General features: G+C 41.6%; 1 protein-coding gene across 1 annotated transcript; it reads left to right on the forward strand.

The window, feature by feature from the left end:
* Positions 1-1,396: 1,396 nt before the first annotated feature.
* On the forward strand, positions 1,397-10,727 carry acvrl1 (activin A receptor like type 1; the record flags this gene model as incomplete). Its single annotated transcript, XM_080533415.1, has 10 exons — positions 1,397-1,466; positions 2,162-2,188; positions 2,343-2,570; positions 2,832-3,031; positions 3,748-3,847; positions 5,670-5,816; positions 7,349-7,624; positions 7,946-8,143; positions 9,112-9,242; positions 10,581-10,727. The coding sequence occupies 10 exons, from the start codon at positions 1,397-1,399 to the stop codon at positions 10,725-10,727; spliced, it is 1,524 nt and encodes a 507-aa protein (XP_080389541.1).
* Positions 10,728-16,821: the final 6,094 nt, after the last annotated feature.

The following is a 16,821-nucleotide window of genomic DNA, read 5'->3' on the forward strand; positions in this document are numbered from 1 at the left end:
CAGGTTCTAATCAGGTTAACGATTCCTTTAATCGATGTCGGCATGTTTTTCTCATAGTTGCATGTTGCAAAAACTCCTGCGTCTGACGTCAAACTCTGAGGTGTAGTATCGGAGTGTGACGTTTTATTTATTCGCAACAAGGACAGTATCACAGTATCACACCCAGTATCCGTTCACAAACTTTGTTTGAGAAAGTAACATGTTATCTACAGTATTTAAAATGTGACAAAGTCAAACCAAATGTAACGTTATGGATTCTAAATGGTAGACGACCTGCACGTCGCTGCCACTGAATAATAATGCGCCCATTGATACTTTGCACTCCGTGCCACATAGTGCTACCAATGTGTCTCAAATGGGTCATGGAAGGTCAAGGAATCGTGCATATATGTTATTAATATCTTAGTAATCGCAGTAAGTTCTATAGTATCTCACTTGATGGTGTATGTAAATGTTCCTTTGGTTTATTATATGGTAATTTGGTAATTATATTATAAAGTTACTCTTCCAATTAATGAGAGAACTGAAAACATATTTTAATAAGTAAAATGCATAGTTGAATATTATCAGTATGTATACATCAGTCTTCACATGATCTTGTTTTAGCCACACCTTCTAAATTCTAAATTCTGTATATTGTATGTACCTGTTACATTTTATATTTGGTTCAAGCTTATTCCCTTTTGAAAAGGAGTATTATAATTTATTCAAATGTTACTAGGCATACATGCCTATTTTAAGAATGCCTAAGAATATTTTTTTATTTCTCAGTCAGTTTTAGATTTGTTTTAAGAAAGTTTTAAGAAAAGGAGCAATGTAATTAATTTTAACATATTCAAATGTTATTAGGCAGACATACCGCACTGTGTTCAGAGACTCAAGAGATAATAAAAAGCTTGACCCTGAAAACCTGTGTAGGCCTGCGATCAGGAATCGATTAAGAACCGGACAAATAAGCAGAATCGATAATGGCATCGGTATCGATAACATCTTAGCAATTCCCATTCCTAGTACAAATGCATGGCGGGAGAAATGTTCATCATAGTGCCGGATGAGACCCCACTCTATGTAGGCGGGTGCAGCCAATCTGAATGGCTTGTTGAATCAAATGTTTTCCGAAATAGGCAGCCCACAAAAAACGGACTGAATTGTTTTATTTCACAGTTTCTGTGTTAGTAGGGTCATAAGCACTGAAAATGTTTTTCATTGATATGGGACCTTTTTCATTGATATGGGACCTTTATGGGACCTACTTTTTCTACTTTTATATATTTTCACTAAATATTTCACTACGATATTATCTTGATACATTTTCATTACCTGGCTATAAAGTATTCCAAGTGGATATTGCAAGAGTGACTGCATCTCTAACCTGTGTCATTGCTCTCTGACAGAGATGGGGGGTGCTGCCATGCTCACAGTGCTCTTAGCTGGGATGTGCCTGTGGATCTCCTTAGCTCAAGCAGGTAGGTCAACCAAGACAAAATGATACGCACTATCACACACCATCACTCTCACCCAATATGACAGTAAAAAATAAAGTAAGTGTGTAATGTGTTCTTTTGTTTGTGTTTTCTTTGTGCATGTGCATGTTTTGGAATGTTGATAATTATGTGTCTGCAACTTGTACTTACATTGTGTCTGCAGAATTGTGTTTGTATGTGTGTGTGTGTGTGTGTGTGTGTGTGTGTGTGTGTGTGTGTGTGTGTGTGTGTGTGTGTGTGGCTGCGGGGGAATCAGCTGGGTGCAGATGTGGAGATGTGCTCATAGGCTTGTGTGAAACAATAGAGCAGAGGAAATGTGTGTCTTCCTGCGGTGCCCATGAGTGACTGACCTGTAGAGCTGAGGGAAAGAGAGAGAGAACAGCCCCTCACTGACCACTAACCCACCTCTCAACTAGTGAGGCCTCTCCACTGGAATAAAGTTAGGCTCTTGGCTCACGACACAGTCTGTGTGCCCCCGCTCTTCACTAAACGTCTCTAAATGTCCACGACCTGTCAGGAATTACAGTTAACATACTTCACCAATTGGACAAAGTTACCTATTGAGAAAACTGAGGTCCCGCCTCAGCTAATATAGTATATCACTGACATTTTGGTCTTCATGAAAGAAAACAATATTCCATTGAAGCCAACTGTTTTTCTGTGTTTACCTTTTCCAGGTGAGTCATCTGTGGGGACATCTGAGGGTACGTTAATGTGTGTGATGTGATGTTACTCTAGAGCTATTCACTGCGTAATTGTCATTGCTGAAGCGTTTCCTCATACCCTCTTATGTGTTTGTATGTGTGTGTGTGTGTGTGTGTGTGTGTGTGTGTGTGTGTGCCCTCTTCCCAACCCCAGACCTTGATCCCAAATTGCTGTGTTCGTGTGAGAACAACAAGGGCACGTGTAGGAACGGTACCTGCAGTGGGAACTACTGCTTCTACACGTTGGTGCAAGGCCGCGAGGAGAGGGGCTGTTTTGAGAGAAACCACCGCGAGCAGTGCTTCACCGCCATGGTCGGCTTGCATGTCCACTGCTGCACAACAAAGCTCTGCAATGCCTACACCACTGCTCCCCCAGACCCAGGTCTCTACTGCCATAACTGACCTGGGCCTTGTGTGACTGACAGAGTAGTGTTATGAAAGCCCCTGATGAAAACATAGTGGCTTATGCCCTCTGGTGGCTGGTCAGGGGTAGTGCCATGTGTCAAGACCTTAATGCATGCAAAGCAATATTATGACCATGTGTGAATGTTCCACATTTGAAATCTAAAAAGATGTTTCAGCTTATATTTCCTGCTGATATTACCTCTGATCAGTATCAACGTGTGTGTATGTGTGTGTCCAGTAGTTGAGCCAACGAGAGAGGTGGACAGCCTGATTCTGCTGGTGACTGTCCCTCTGCTGGTATTGCTGATCATGTCTGTGAGTGTGTGTGGCCTAGTGTTGTGGCTGCGCTCCAGACGTCAGCACCACAGGCTGCGCTATGCAGAGGAACATGATGTCAACATGCTCAAGGTGCCCAGCGGGGGGGACCCCACTTATGGGGTAAGAACCACCACCTACCTATATACGCTCTAGACAAAAGAAGACATACTTACTCAATACTGTTTAGGTTCAGTTGAAGCTATTGGTCAACTATTAACCGTGTTGAGACCAGGTTTTTGTAGAGGTGGAAACCTGTTTGAAATTAATTATGCCTCGCCACATGTCAAACCAAGAAAATACCAAATGACTAGATGTTGTGTATAGACCACACTTCTGACAAAACATAATTACGTTTTTCCTTCAGGTATTCTTCCATTTTCTTCAATGTTGCAAGCTAGCATAGGCAACAACTCTTTGCAAAATAGTCTTACCCGGTCGGAAAAGAGGACACACATTACAACAAGCATTTGGGGGAGGGTTCTTGGAGTGTCATTCTCAGGTCATTCACTCGAGCCAGATCAGCTAATCAAAAAATGTCCAGACCTCAAAGGAGGCGTGAAACAATGTGATTTGGAGGTATGGAGACATGAAACTAGTCTACTAGCAATGCTCTTGTTGTCATCTCCCAATAAGGGCCTCAGATTCAGTCCTCAGTCTAATGACTTTTAATAGAGCTTAATTACACCTTATATAGGCATGAGGAAATCATTGGATACTGAATCAGAACACTGATGGGAGGCTCCTTATTGCCAAGAAATGTGAAATTGTCAGGCCTGTATTAGTGTGAATGAAAATGTCTGCTGGATGGTGTGTGACCCCTGTCTCTGTCTTTGTAGGACATATTTGATGAGTTCTGTACATCCGGCAGTGGAACAGGTCTGCCATATCTGGTCCAGAGGACCATGGCCAGACAGATCTCTCTGGTCGAGTGTGTCGGTGAGATTCCCTCCTCCATACTAACTTATTATTCACTGCGTCCATCTATGACTCACTCAGTCAGTCTCTTTACAGACGAATTAACTCACTCACTCACTGACTCACTCCCACATTCGCTCGCTCGCTCACTGACTCACTCACTTACTCGCTCACTCGACTTAATAACCCACTTAATAACTCACCCACTCACTCACTCACACTCACCCACTCACACTCACCCACCCACTCATTACTACCTGCTTGAATTTGAATATTTTAGATGAATTTGATTTGTATTTATTATGTAACAGGTGCAGTACTACAGTTTTACTCTATCGCTTTAACACGTCTCTTAACTCTTAACACAAATCCAAAAACTCACACACAAAACCCTAAACAGCTCCACAAATGTCTTGCAAAAGCAAACACTGCATTCAAAATAATGTTATGTCTTCTCAAAATGAAATGTTATCGTCAAATGACACACACACACCATCAAATGAACCGACACTTTTAAGAACCAATTGAACACTGACGTGCACAATGGAAAACACTATGATCAGCGAAAAACAGTACTATGATAAGATTATCAGTAGGCCTTTTGCATTTTCAGTGTTACACTGCATACGTACAGTATCCTGTTATAAACTGTCGTTGTTGTTTTCATACTCTTAGGGCCAGTTTCACAGACAAGGCTTAAGCCTAATCCTAGACTAAAAAGCATCTTCAATGGAGATTTTACATTGAAAGTGTGATTTAGTCCAGGACTAGGCTTAAGCCTTGTCTGTGAAACCGGCCCATAATATTTTTATACTCAAATATAAAACACACAAATACAAGAATAGAAAAATATATATATTCTGAAATACTGCACACATCTCAGCAATGACAGTTGGATTTGTAAAGTGTTCTTCATACAGAACATACAATAAAAAAAAGAAAATAAGCCTTCTGCATATACTCACAAAAAAATACTCACACAAAAGCCACAAGACCTCGTCGACATCACAGGCAATGTTCTCCCTGACCAAGCAGAGGGGAAAGTATCGCCTGGCATGACGAATCCAGCCCTGATACACTTCAGATATATTTCAACACAGGAGAGCCGACCTTTGGCCCTTTTATTGCTAAAGCTATGATTGCTAATTGAAAAGCAATAGGTGTTTGCCCATATGAGGAGTGTGCTTGTGTGATTGGTGGTTTGAGTTTAGCATTCTGAATGGTAGTGTTTTCCATGTGAACACAACAAATTTTATCAAGGAAGATTGTGACAAATGTAGAGAATTGTATTTAGTGTTTTGTTAACTGTGTGGTTTAGAGCTGCAAAAGGAGTGATAAGCAAGAAATGTGTTTGTCATTGTGAAGAATTGGTGTGAGATAAAATACACCAGTTTCAGGTTTTAGTCATTGTGTTTGAGGTTCCGATGTTAGTGTTAAAGTAAACTATACCACCATTTTCTTTTTACTGTTTTTCACCTTTGTTTTCAAATGAAAGTTGTCCAACCTGCAATGCATATTGATGATTATAGATACTATTATACATTATATATTTAGTGTGTGAAATGAATGGTGGATTGAAGTTTTCATTAGATCACAATGGATACTGTTTTAATGCACTGATTGGCTTTTGTGCCATATATTCTTTGTTTTGAGAGTAATAGTGCACTTTGCAAAAAGTGGTGTTTTTTTTTGCAAACATGTTAAATGTTTAGGGGAAGGGTTAACTGTTTTGAAAAGTTAAATATTGATTCAAGAAATGTGCTCAAGCAATTGAGAAAAAACTCTAGTAACATAGGGTCATTTCTTACACCAACCCACTTCATCTCTTGTGTGTGTCCCTCAGGTAAGGGCCGGTATGGAGAGGTGTGGAGGGGCACCTGGATGGGCGAGAGCGTGGCTGTGAAGATCTTCTCCTCCCGAGATGAGCAGTCTTGGATCAGGGAGACAGAGATCTACAACACTGTGCAGCTCAGACATGACAACATCTTGGGTGAGTCGGCAGAATCAATCTTACAGTTTTTCTCTATCACTTTAACACGTTTTCTCAAAGCATAGCTCATTTTCTCTTAACTCTTAACACAAATCCAAAGACTCGCATACAGAAACCTAAACTCCATAAATCTCTTGAAAATGAATGAATGAATGAATGGTCTTTATTGTCATTGATATAGTACAGGTACCATACAACGAAATTTGGGAGGGGGGGCTCCCCTGGTGCTAGGAAAAAAAAAACTAAAACCAAGAAGGGAAAAGAGCTGGTTTACATAAATAAAGGCTATGTACACTATCCACTATACTATACTATACAAATAAAACACTGTGCTGTACTCTATGCTATGCTATACATATCCTAACGTTTCCTATCTCTGAACCTTATGTACCCGAGGGTTGTCATATTGCACATAGTGTTATTGCACATTCATTTAAAGTGTCGCAGTTTGCAGGTTTGAAATGTTCACAGTTGTGTTTCAGTATTGCACTTGATTACAATCTAGTAGCTGCCATCAAATTGTCTAGATTGCAAATTGTCTAGAAAAAGCAAACACTGCATTCAAAATAATGTTATATCTTCTCAAAACGAAATGTTGTTGTCCAATGACAAACACAAACCATCAAATGAATAGACACTTGTAAGAACCAATTGAACACTGATGTGCACAATGGAAAACACTATTATCAGTGGAAAACAGTGCTATGATACGATTATCAGTAGGCCTTTTGCATTTTCAGTGTTACACTACATACGTACAGTACAGCCTGTTATAAACTGTTATGTTTTCATACTCCTCAAATATAAAACACAGAAATACAAGAATAATATTTAGAATTTTATTCTGAAATACTGTACACATGTCAGCAATGACAGTTGGATTTGTAAAGTGCTCTTCATACAGAACACACAATGGAAAAAAGAAAATAAGCCTTCTGCATAATACTCTACACAAAGGCCACAAGACCTCGTTGACATCACAGGCAATATTCTCCCTGGCCAAACAGAGAAAGTATCACCTGGCATGACGAATCCAGCCCTGAGGTACTTTAGATATACTGTATTTCAACACAGGAGAGCTCCTCTTTGCCCCTTTAATTGCTAAAGCTATGATTGCTAATTCAAATACAATAGGTGTTTGCCCATATGAGGAATGTGATTGTGTGATTGGTGGTTTGAGTTTAGCATTCTGAATGGTAGTGTTTTCCATGTGAACACAAGATATGTTATCAAGGAAGAGTGTGCCAAATGTAGAGAATTGTATTTTGTGTTTTGTTAACTGTGTGGTTGAGAGCTGTAAAATGAATGATAAGCAAGACATGTGTTTGTCATTGTGAAGAATTGGTGTGAGATAAAATACACCAGTTTCAGGTTTTGGTCATTGTATTTGAGGTTCAGATGTTAGTGTTAAAGCGATAGAGAAAAATTGTAGTACAATGTTTTTTTGCTTTCACATAACAAAACAATGACTCCCCTGTTTCCTACCAATAGTAGTCAGTATCTGAAGGGAATCTATTTCATCCCTCCAACAGGTTTCATAGCCTCTGACATGACATCAAAGAACTCCAGCACCCAGCTGTGGCTGATCACACACTTCCATGAGCTCGGCTCCCTCTATGACTTCCTGCAGTACAGCAGCCTGGACCCCGAGGGCTGCTTGAGGATATGCCTGTCAGTGGCCTGCGGCCTGGTCCACCTCCACACAGAGATCCTCAGCACCCAGGGCAAGCCAGCTATCGCCCACCGAGACCTCAAGACCCGCAACATCTTGGTCAAGAGGAATGGCCAGTGCTGCATTGCTGACCTGGGTGAGAGGAGAGCGGGGGGGGTAGCTGAGAGGAAAAAGAGAGAGAGAGAAATGAGGGCAATGTCCATTCTTTGTTGCCTCCCGTATTTCCATTTTAATGTATGTACAGTAATGTATAGGCAATATTTCAAGCCTCCCACAAAGATCTTCATCACAGGTTGAGTGCTAATGTACTAATGTGTACCATGTTAAACCTGGAGACACCACATGGGCAGAATTCCTCTCCCTCCTACCAGGTCACACGTGTCATATGTGATGTCAGAGTCTACCAGTGGTCCCTCTGACCCTGTGTGTTTCTCCTGTGGTCCTGCTATGCCCTCAGGCCTGGCTGTGATGCACTGCCAGACCAGTGACTACCTGGATGTGGGAAACAACCCACGTGTGGGCACCAAGCGCTACATGGCCCCGGAGGTGCTGGACGAGAGCATCCGCATGGACATCTTTGAGTCCTACAAGCAGACAGACATCTGGGCCCTGGGACTGGTCTTCTGGGAGATCTCCCGCAGGACCGTCGTCAATGGTAAACAGTTACAGCAGCCCTATGGATACAGGAATAGTGGTCTGCTTTACTTGAAATAACTGAAACATGTACTAGCCACATCTGAACAAAAGCTAACCAAGGGAGCCTGGGATAGATGCTTCACTACCTTTTTCTACTTGAGCAGATTTTATTGAAAATACATTCTATTAGTCTTAGAACTTTTAAATCTCTAGAGAATGTGTAGGAGGGAGTTCATCCATGTCTCTCAACACTACAGTGTTTTTCTATCTGGCTGTCTGTGTGTGTAACCAAGTCTGTGTCTGTCTCTACTATCCTCTCTCATGATTAGCAGTCCAGTAATTATAAACATTCTTATCTCGTGTCAGCACTCTCCCTCACAAAGTCCAGATGCTCACATACACACACACACACGCATACACACACACACACACACACGCACACACACACACACACACACACACACACACACACAGAGACACACACACATACACACACACACACACACACACACACACACACACACACAAACACACTGCCAGGCCAGGCAGAGCTCTTCCATCACAATGCACTCTCCAGGGATCCCATATCTCTCTCTGCTCTCTTTTTAGTCCCACATATAGCCCAGCTCTCCAACTCTCTACCTATCTGAAGTTCCAAGTATGTTATTTCAGTTCTGTATGATGTTTACACATACATTAATTTAACTCTACAACATCTAACATTAAGCCTGCATTTACAATCGAATGCTCATCTGATCTAATGTAGATTCAGTGGTCACTCAATCGCCTTGACATTTTGTCAACTTCCCTTTCTCTTGATTAGTTTATCAAAAGTCATTGTCACGATGTTGGCAATTTTACCTATAAATCCTCCCATGATCCTCCCCACCGTAGTCATTATTAAGATGATATGTTATCGCTGCCATACTGTACTAGCTGCCATACTAACTGTATACATATCGTCTGTGATCATGTATGTTTTTTTAGGTATTGTGGAGGAGTACCGCCCGCCCTTCTTTGACATGGTGCCCTCTGACCCCAGCTTTGAGGAAATGAAGAAAGTGGTGTGTGTGGACCAGCAGAGGCCCAGTCTGCACAACAGACTACACTCCCACCCGGTGAGGCATCCAGCCAGAGTAACATCACACAACATCACATACAGTAGACATTTGGCGCTTTTCCATTGACCAGACCGGTACGGCACGGTACGGAACGCGTTTGTATCCTACCCGTACCGTACTTTCAGAAACGCTTCTCCATTATACACAACAGACCTGGAGCGAGCCGGGACAGTAGGAGGAGTTAAGTGTCATAAGAGCACTTCACTTTAATAAGTGCCGCTATACAGCTCAACAGGGGGGAAATGCAGCACTATCATGCACAGATCAGCCTTAAAACATGTAACGTTAGATATATAACGTTAGACAGGAAGCGATGTATTTCTACGGAAAGGCTGTGCACTTCCATTGGACTGACGCCGGGGCGCTCATACAATCTCTGCGTTTGTTGCAGAGGAACAGGGTGACTGGCACCCTGAGACAAATGCGCAGATATGAGTATCTTGCTGGTAGCCTTTATTTATACAGCATATGGATGTTACGTGCCTGTTACTTGCCGCTTTCATAATTTTATTTAGCCTATATAGCACAAGTCATGCATTGAACGTAACCTCAAGTGCAGCTGAACAGTATTAAGTAAACCACAATACATGTGTGGGTGTTTTGTTATCGAAAAACGCACCCAATCGCCGACCACACGACTCCAAACGATACGGCAAAAGTAAATGTTGAAATAGCAGTAATACCACATTCATTGATAAAATGACATAAGGGATGGAAAGGGGGGATGGCAGTTTTAGAAGGTGGATAATGAAGCGCGCTGGACTGTGGAACGGTCTAGCATAGGCACAGTACATGGCCATAATAGCAATTTTTTTGTTATGCTTGTTGTAAAGAAAAGTTCTATGATGCATTGAAATGACATTAAACTAAGATAATAAGATGGTTATCATAATTTTTCAAATCTTTATTAATAAGTAATTACAGAAAAAGTAAACAAAAGTGAAATTTTCCAAGAGCTAAATCTGTTGTGGTATTTAAAAATGGCGGTTAGCGGTGAACTCTATGAACAAGGGATGACAATGTTGTGATGATTTCCATTGACCAATCAACAGTCTGCAGCGTCACACGTCACACACAGCCTGGCACGGATAGTACCTTTCGCTCCTAGTCAGGAAGGGTAGCTAAAACCAGCATGGGTACTTCGGCCCGGTATGGCTCGGTTGGCAGTGGAGAAAGCAAAACAAACCGGGCTCACATGGTACTGTACGGTACGGTAGTGGAAAAGCGCCAATTGAGAAACACCACCACTCACATTATGATTTGCAGTCACATTGCACTGTGTGTCACAAAACATGTGAATTTGAGTGTGGTCTTGTGTCTCTATCGAACATGCAGATCCCGTCGGCCATTGCCAAGATAATGAAAGAATGCTGGTTCCAGAGCGCCCCGGCACGTCTCACAGCCCTCCGCGTGAGAAAGACACTTGCCAAGCTGGACCAGGACAGCGACTACAGCACAGAGAAACTCAAACAGGACCTCTAGAACTGAACTCTACACTTAAACAGAACCTATGCAGACCTGAAGACAATTTAGTCTCTCTCTTCCACAGGACTTGTGAACCTACAGACCAAGATACTGGACTGGGCTCCTCTGTGGAGTAATCGTACATGTTTGAAACAGGGCCTATTTTTGCATTTTGTACCTCTATAAATCCATATAATTTATGTTTGAGATTTTCATTCACATTCACTCACTTTCCTATTGTCATACATATAGTTTCTTTTTTTTTATTCTTTTTTTTGTAAATTGGATGACAGACAGACTCTGGCCCTCAAGGCCAATCTCATTCCTATCATACTATTCAAGTCTCACCGTGGCCTATACTTCTGGTGCCTCTTTCTAAGAAGTCCCCTCCAACCTATGGGATTCTATGTATTTGTTTTGTCTTATTCATCTGCTAACATCGTTGACTGGACAAGCATGGACCAATAGGACTTGGCTGGTCACTCTATAGACAGAACCTTTGGTCATTACCTAATTTCCCCTACTGGCGGACAGTGTAGTGTTGTACGGATAGTCACGCGGACAGAGATGAGACACTGTCCTCATTCAGAGGCAACCTGATTCAGAGGTTAGGGGAAATGTTTGGGTCAGACCTTGTTTGCAGATGTGTCATGCTGGGTTTCCTTATGATGACGGTCCTATGATGCTTTGGGAATGTCTCACACAGTTGGTTGAGTAATACCAATTAGGGTCATTTGCAATGAACATTATGAGGATCTTCAACTTGTTTCTTCATCCCTTATCACTCTAATGCTCTAATACGTTGAACTACTTTGCTGTGTTATGCAAACAGAGTTTCCAGTTTCAGCTATAACCACATTTCAGAGAATGACCTACACAGAGGACTTCAACAGGATCTTTAACAACATAGACTGGGCTGATTTTTTTTCATGCGTATTGTAAATTACCCATAATTTCCTGCTTGTGTATATTGTTTGTTTTCCATGCACTTTACGGGAACCTATTGATTTTCTTTTGTATTTCCTGGAAACCTTTTGAGCTGACCATGTACCCTGGCAATGCTCCCATTAGTTCTGCTCCTATCCCTGATCATACTATCAGAGCTAATGAATCAGTTGTATATATATTATATATCCTAACAATAGAATAGTGTATCTTCAACCAGCATTGGATTTACTGTAAATGTGTGGTACTGCTCAAAGTTAAAGTGCTTTGTATGATGCTATATGGATATTGATTATATTAATGTATTTTTTATTACATTTTTATTTTATTTTAGAATGATATTGTATTATGCAACACTTTAGACAAATTAGTACTATCACCATCACTGCAATGAGTTCACAAGTAGTCACAATACTAAAAAGGGAAATAAAAGACACATGACATTATTAAAACAGGATATTGCATTTTTCATAGTAAATAAGATTCACATATTTTCATCCTTCTAATCAAGTCTGCGCATTGGTCTCAAGATGCTGGTAGGTGAAAAATAGCAGGCAGTTTTCCTATTGTCCTCTAGAGGTTCCTAGACACTAATGATCTACTCCACATGGCAGTGCAGTGTCCTGCTGAGTTTTCGTTCAGAAGCACTCAAACATGTGGGTTTTTAGAATGTATTGTAGGCTACTATCTTTGCTGTTTTTTTAAACGTTGCCCTTTTTTGCTTGTTCGCTTTAATATTTATTAATAATAATAAAAAAATGTCTTCCCAATTATTATTTTTTCTGTTTAATGTTAAGGGAAGAATAACAAATCTCTCATAACCTGTCTATCACAATTCGAAGATATACTCTAGACATTTGAACCGTATGATCGTATTTCATCCACAAATAGATATCAGGCAGATCCTCTCCATAAAAATGCGAACACCAAATGCTTATTCTTGGGACAAACTGCTCACACACAGAGATATTTAAACACATACGCACAGACACACAAAAGAGCAGGTATTTTATGTGTTTCATTGTATTGTATTGATTCATTCATTGTGTTTCATAGGACTTTACACTTCACAGTCTGACGATGATGGTCAATTTAGTGAATTGAATTTCAGTTCCAGGCATTTTCTGTGCTGCAACAATGTGGTGTCAGTGAGGTGTAAAAGAAGCAGATCAAATTGACTGCCATGTGTTTCAATTCTGTTATGAAGACTCTTATTTGTCACAAATAGTAGAGAACATTTTTTTAATAGAAAGAACCCAACATCTTGTGAAACTCTCTTATTCTCTCTTATTCATTCTTTACGCATTATACATTCATACATATTTTTTATTATTATTATTATTAATATTTTTCTAGCACCAGGGGAGCCCCCCCCCTCCCAAATTTCGTTGTATGGTACCTGTACTATATAAATGACAATAAAGACCATTCATTCATTCATTCATTCATTCATTCATTCATTCATTCATTCATTCATTCATTCATTCATTCATTCATTCATTCATCCAAAAAGCATGACTTTGTGCGAGTGTGGACGGGAATTGATCATTCAGTACACGTAGTGCAGCAGATTAAATCAATATTTCATAAGAATCGTTCACTTGGTGATACAAGCACCAAATTTGGCACAAATGATGTCCAGGATGTACTTTCTAAGAAAAGTACGGTTTCCAGCTGAAAATCCAAGATGGCTGCCACTTTTCAAGATGGCCGCCTCATCAGATGCAAAATAACGTTTTTTGGAGTAGAACTTGAATGAACAGAAATGGGTTAATGGTCCAAACATCAAAATGAATGTATCCTTACTGGAACTCAATTGTGTCAATTAAATTCCAATATGGCCCACCAGTTTTCAAGATGGTGGCTATTACGTAACTCAAAATAAGCGTTTTTGGAAGCTGTCTGATCACAGATATTGCATTAAATTGAAGGGCAGCATTCATCACCATTAATTGAGATGATGTGGTCAACCATCTGTCGACATCACTGCTGTGAAACTCACCATGGGGTTCAGTCCACCATGCAGAGAAGAAGCGAGGTCTTGAATTTGAAGTGGGCATTACCTCACTCTTGCCCCTTCTTCGTGATGAGGCACATTCTGTTGCCACGGTGAGGCATTCCATGAACAAAGTCAGGGATGCTATTGCACACCTCAACCCAAACCAGGTTCCCGTGATAACTGCAGACCAGCCTATTTATGCTCTTGCCAAACAAGTCCAGTGGCACTGGCCTGACCTGTAGCCTATGGCGAGGACAAATTTGTTGTAATGTTTGGTGGACTCCACATAGAGATGGCTGCATTCAGATCACTGGGGACCCTGCTTCAGAGTAGTGGGTGGACAGGTGCTCTTGTGGAGGCTGGGGTAGCTTCTTCTGGAAAAGCTGACTCCTTTCTTTCTGCCTCAAGTGTCACAAGAACACGCCTAATGCACCAAGTTACAGCATGTTGTCTCTACATGCTCCGAAAGGAAGCATATGAGTACCATTGTGCAGAGGAGAATGAAGGAGCCCTGAATTTCAGTGACTGGTGTGATAAACGCAGGGAGGAGAGCCCCCAGTTTCAATTCTGGGAGCTTGTGTTGTCAATGGAATTGGTGGTTTTCTCTTTGGTCAGATCTTTCAGAGAAGCTAACTTCAACTTGTATTGTCAAGCACTGTCTGCTCTAATTCCATTCTTCTTTGCAAACAACAATGTGAACTATGCTCGATGGCTCCCCATCCACCTCAGAGACATGGCGTCTTTGGAGCAAACTCATCCTCAGGTTTTCCATGAATTTCAGCTTGGAAAGTTTGTGGTCCACAAGACTCACAGGGAGTTCTCAGGCTTACCCATTGACCAAGCTCACGAGCAGGCCAATGCAGTTGTTAAAGGTGATGGTGGTGCCATTGGCCTTACAGAGGATCCATCTGCACTGAGGCGGTGGATGGTGTCTGGACCAGAAGTTAGCCAGTTAGTCAACCAGTATGAGTTGGCATCTCAAGTCAAAGAAGCAAACAAAGATGTCAGGCATCATGAGCAGACCAGTCAGTCTCAGAAGTCCTTCACTGACAAGGTCCAAAAGTTGTTTGATGTGATGAAGGATCTGGGCAATCCTTTCCAGGAAGAGTCCAAAGATCTGCTCACATTGGACACAAAAATCATCGCACATCCCAGTGCTGCTGAGCTTGTAAGAACTCACTTTGAGAACGGTCAAGCTGCCTTCAGAGACTTTTTCAATGGTCTGGGGGATGAGGGTTCCTTCTATAAGCCCATTAAAAAGAACAAAGCCGACTTCTTTCGCCAAGAGGCAGCTGCAGCTTCCAGTGACATGAAGAAGCAGGTACTCAAAGATGACTGTCGTCTGTTCTCGCAGCTTTTTATATCCTGCCAATTACGAGAGTGTGACCTGCTTGAGTTCTTTAAGCATGAGAATCAACCTTTCCCTGCTGCACTGAGTGACACTCCACTCTGGCCAGAAGTCTCAGCTTTCAAAAATTCTGGAAGCTACCATTTCTCCTCCTGACAAACAACCAGAATGTGATGCCATTATCATTGATGGTTCCTCTCTTGTGCATTCATTGTCTCCTACGACATCAAAGACCTTTGAGGAATATGCTGTCCAGGATGTAGTTCCAAAAATCCAGACCCACTCATCAAAGTATGAGCGAACAGATATCATTTTTGATGTCTACTGGACTTCAAGCCTGAAGGCTGAAACTAGGTCAAACAGAGGTATGGGAGGTCGACGAAGAGTGACAGACAAAAACAAACTCCCACCCAACTGAAAAAGCTTCCTGCGAGACAGCAACAACAAGACTGAGCTCTTCGTGTTCCTAGCCGACAAGATAGTGACCCTGTGTCCCAACAATGTCATAGTTGTGACCAAAGGGGAGCAGGCTCTATCAAACAAGCCCATCAGCCTTGAAGGCTTTAGTCCATGTAACCATGAGGAAGCTGACTCCAGAATCTTCATACATACTCTTCATGCAGCCAAGCAACAGATGAAGTCTGTGTTGATCAAGGCATGCGACACAGATATTCTTGTTGTTGCAGTCAATGTTTTTGCGACTCTTCAGGATGCAGGCTTAGTAAGGCTTTGGGTAGAATTTGGCCAAGGTCAGTCCATTAAGTGGTTGCCTATCCATGACATGGTGCTTTCTCTTGGCCCAGAGAAATCCAGTGGCATGCTGTTCTTTCACGCCTTCACTGGCTGTGATGTTGTGTCAGCTTTTCATGGCAAAGGCAAAAAAACGGCATGGCAAGCATGGGAGGTTAACCCTAAAGTGAGCCCTGTCTTCAAAAAGCTCAGTCAGTACCCACCTATCATAGAAGATGCAGACCTCAACATCCTTGAAAAGGACATGTTTTCTGTGTTTCCTCTAACTACAGTATAAATAAAAAAACAAAAATAATACAAAATACAACAACAAAAAAACATTGGGGGAGACAAAGACAGCCTCTACGTGGCCTTACCTACAAGTAGCTTACAGGTCCAATAGCCAAAAGTGAAACTAATGTCTTTAATGCATCTTTTAGGAAATTGCTCAATCATTCTGGTTATTTTGTGTCCTTTTTGAAATGAGAAAATAAAATAAAATTGTAGCACTGCGCACTGCAATGCAATATGCGTATTTTGCGTATCGGAAACAACACCAAGAGAGTGTTTTTAGTTTAATTCCCATTTTATCACCATAATATTCAATCATTTTGATATTCTAAATGCAGAATTGGATTTCTCACACTCAAAAACATATTGTAACGATCCTGTATGAGGCCCCGTTAACAGCTCCTCCAAGGGAGTTAACTCTCTTGGTCTAATGGTTAGCGCGGCCGTCGGTTATGTGGGAGGTCGGGGTTCGACTCCCGCATGGGGCGAGTTACACTAGAAGATTCCCGTTCGCTACACTGGTGTTAGAAGTGGGATGGAAGGAAGGCCATCGGAGAGGCGTGTCCACGTGAGGGACTTGACATAGTGAAGCGTGAGGGCACGCTCTCCCGAACGGTGAGGATAGTGTAACGATCCTGTATGAGGCCCCGTTAACAGCTCCTCCAAGGGAGTTAACTCTCTTGGTCTAATGGTTAGCGCGGCCGTCGGTTATGTGGGAGGTCGGGGTTCGACTCCCGCATGGGGCGAGTTACACTCGTTCGCTACAATATACTTCAATGTATAGGCCATCAAAATAGGAT

Source organism: Nansenia antarctica (assembly GCF_963989245.1).
Source record: "Nansenia antarctica genome assembly, chromosome: 6".
NCBI classification, from domain to species: Eukaryota; Metazoa; Chordata; class Actinopteri; order Argentiniformes; family Microstomatidae; genus Nansenia; species Nansenia antarctica.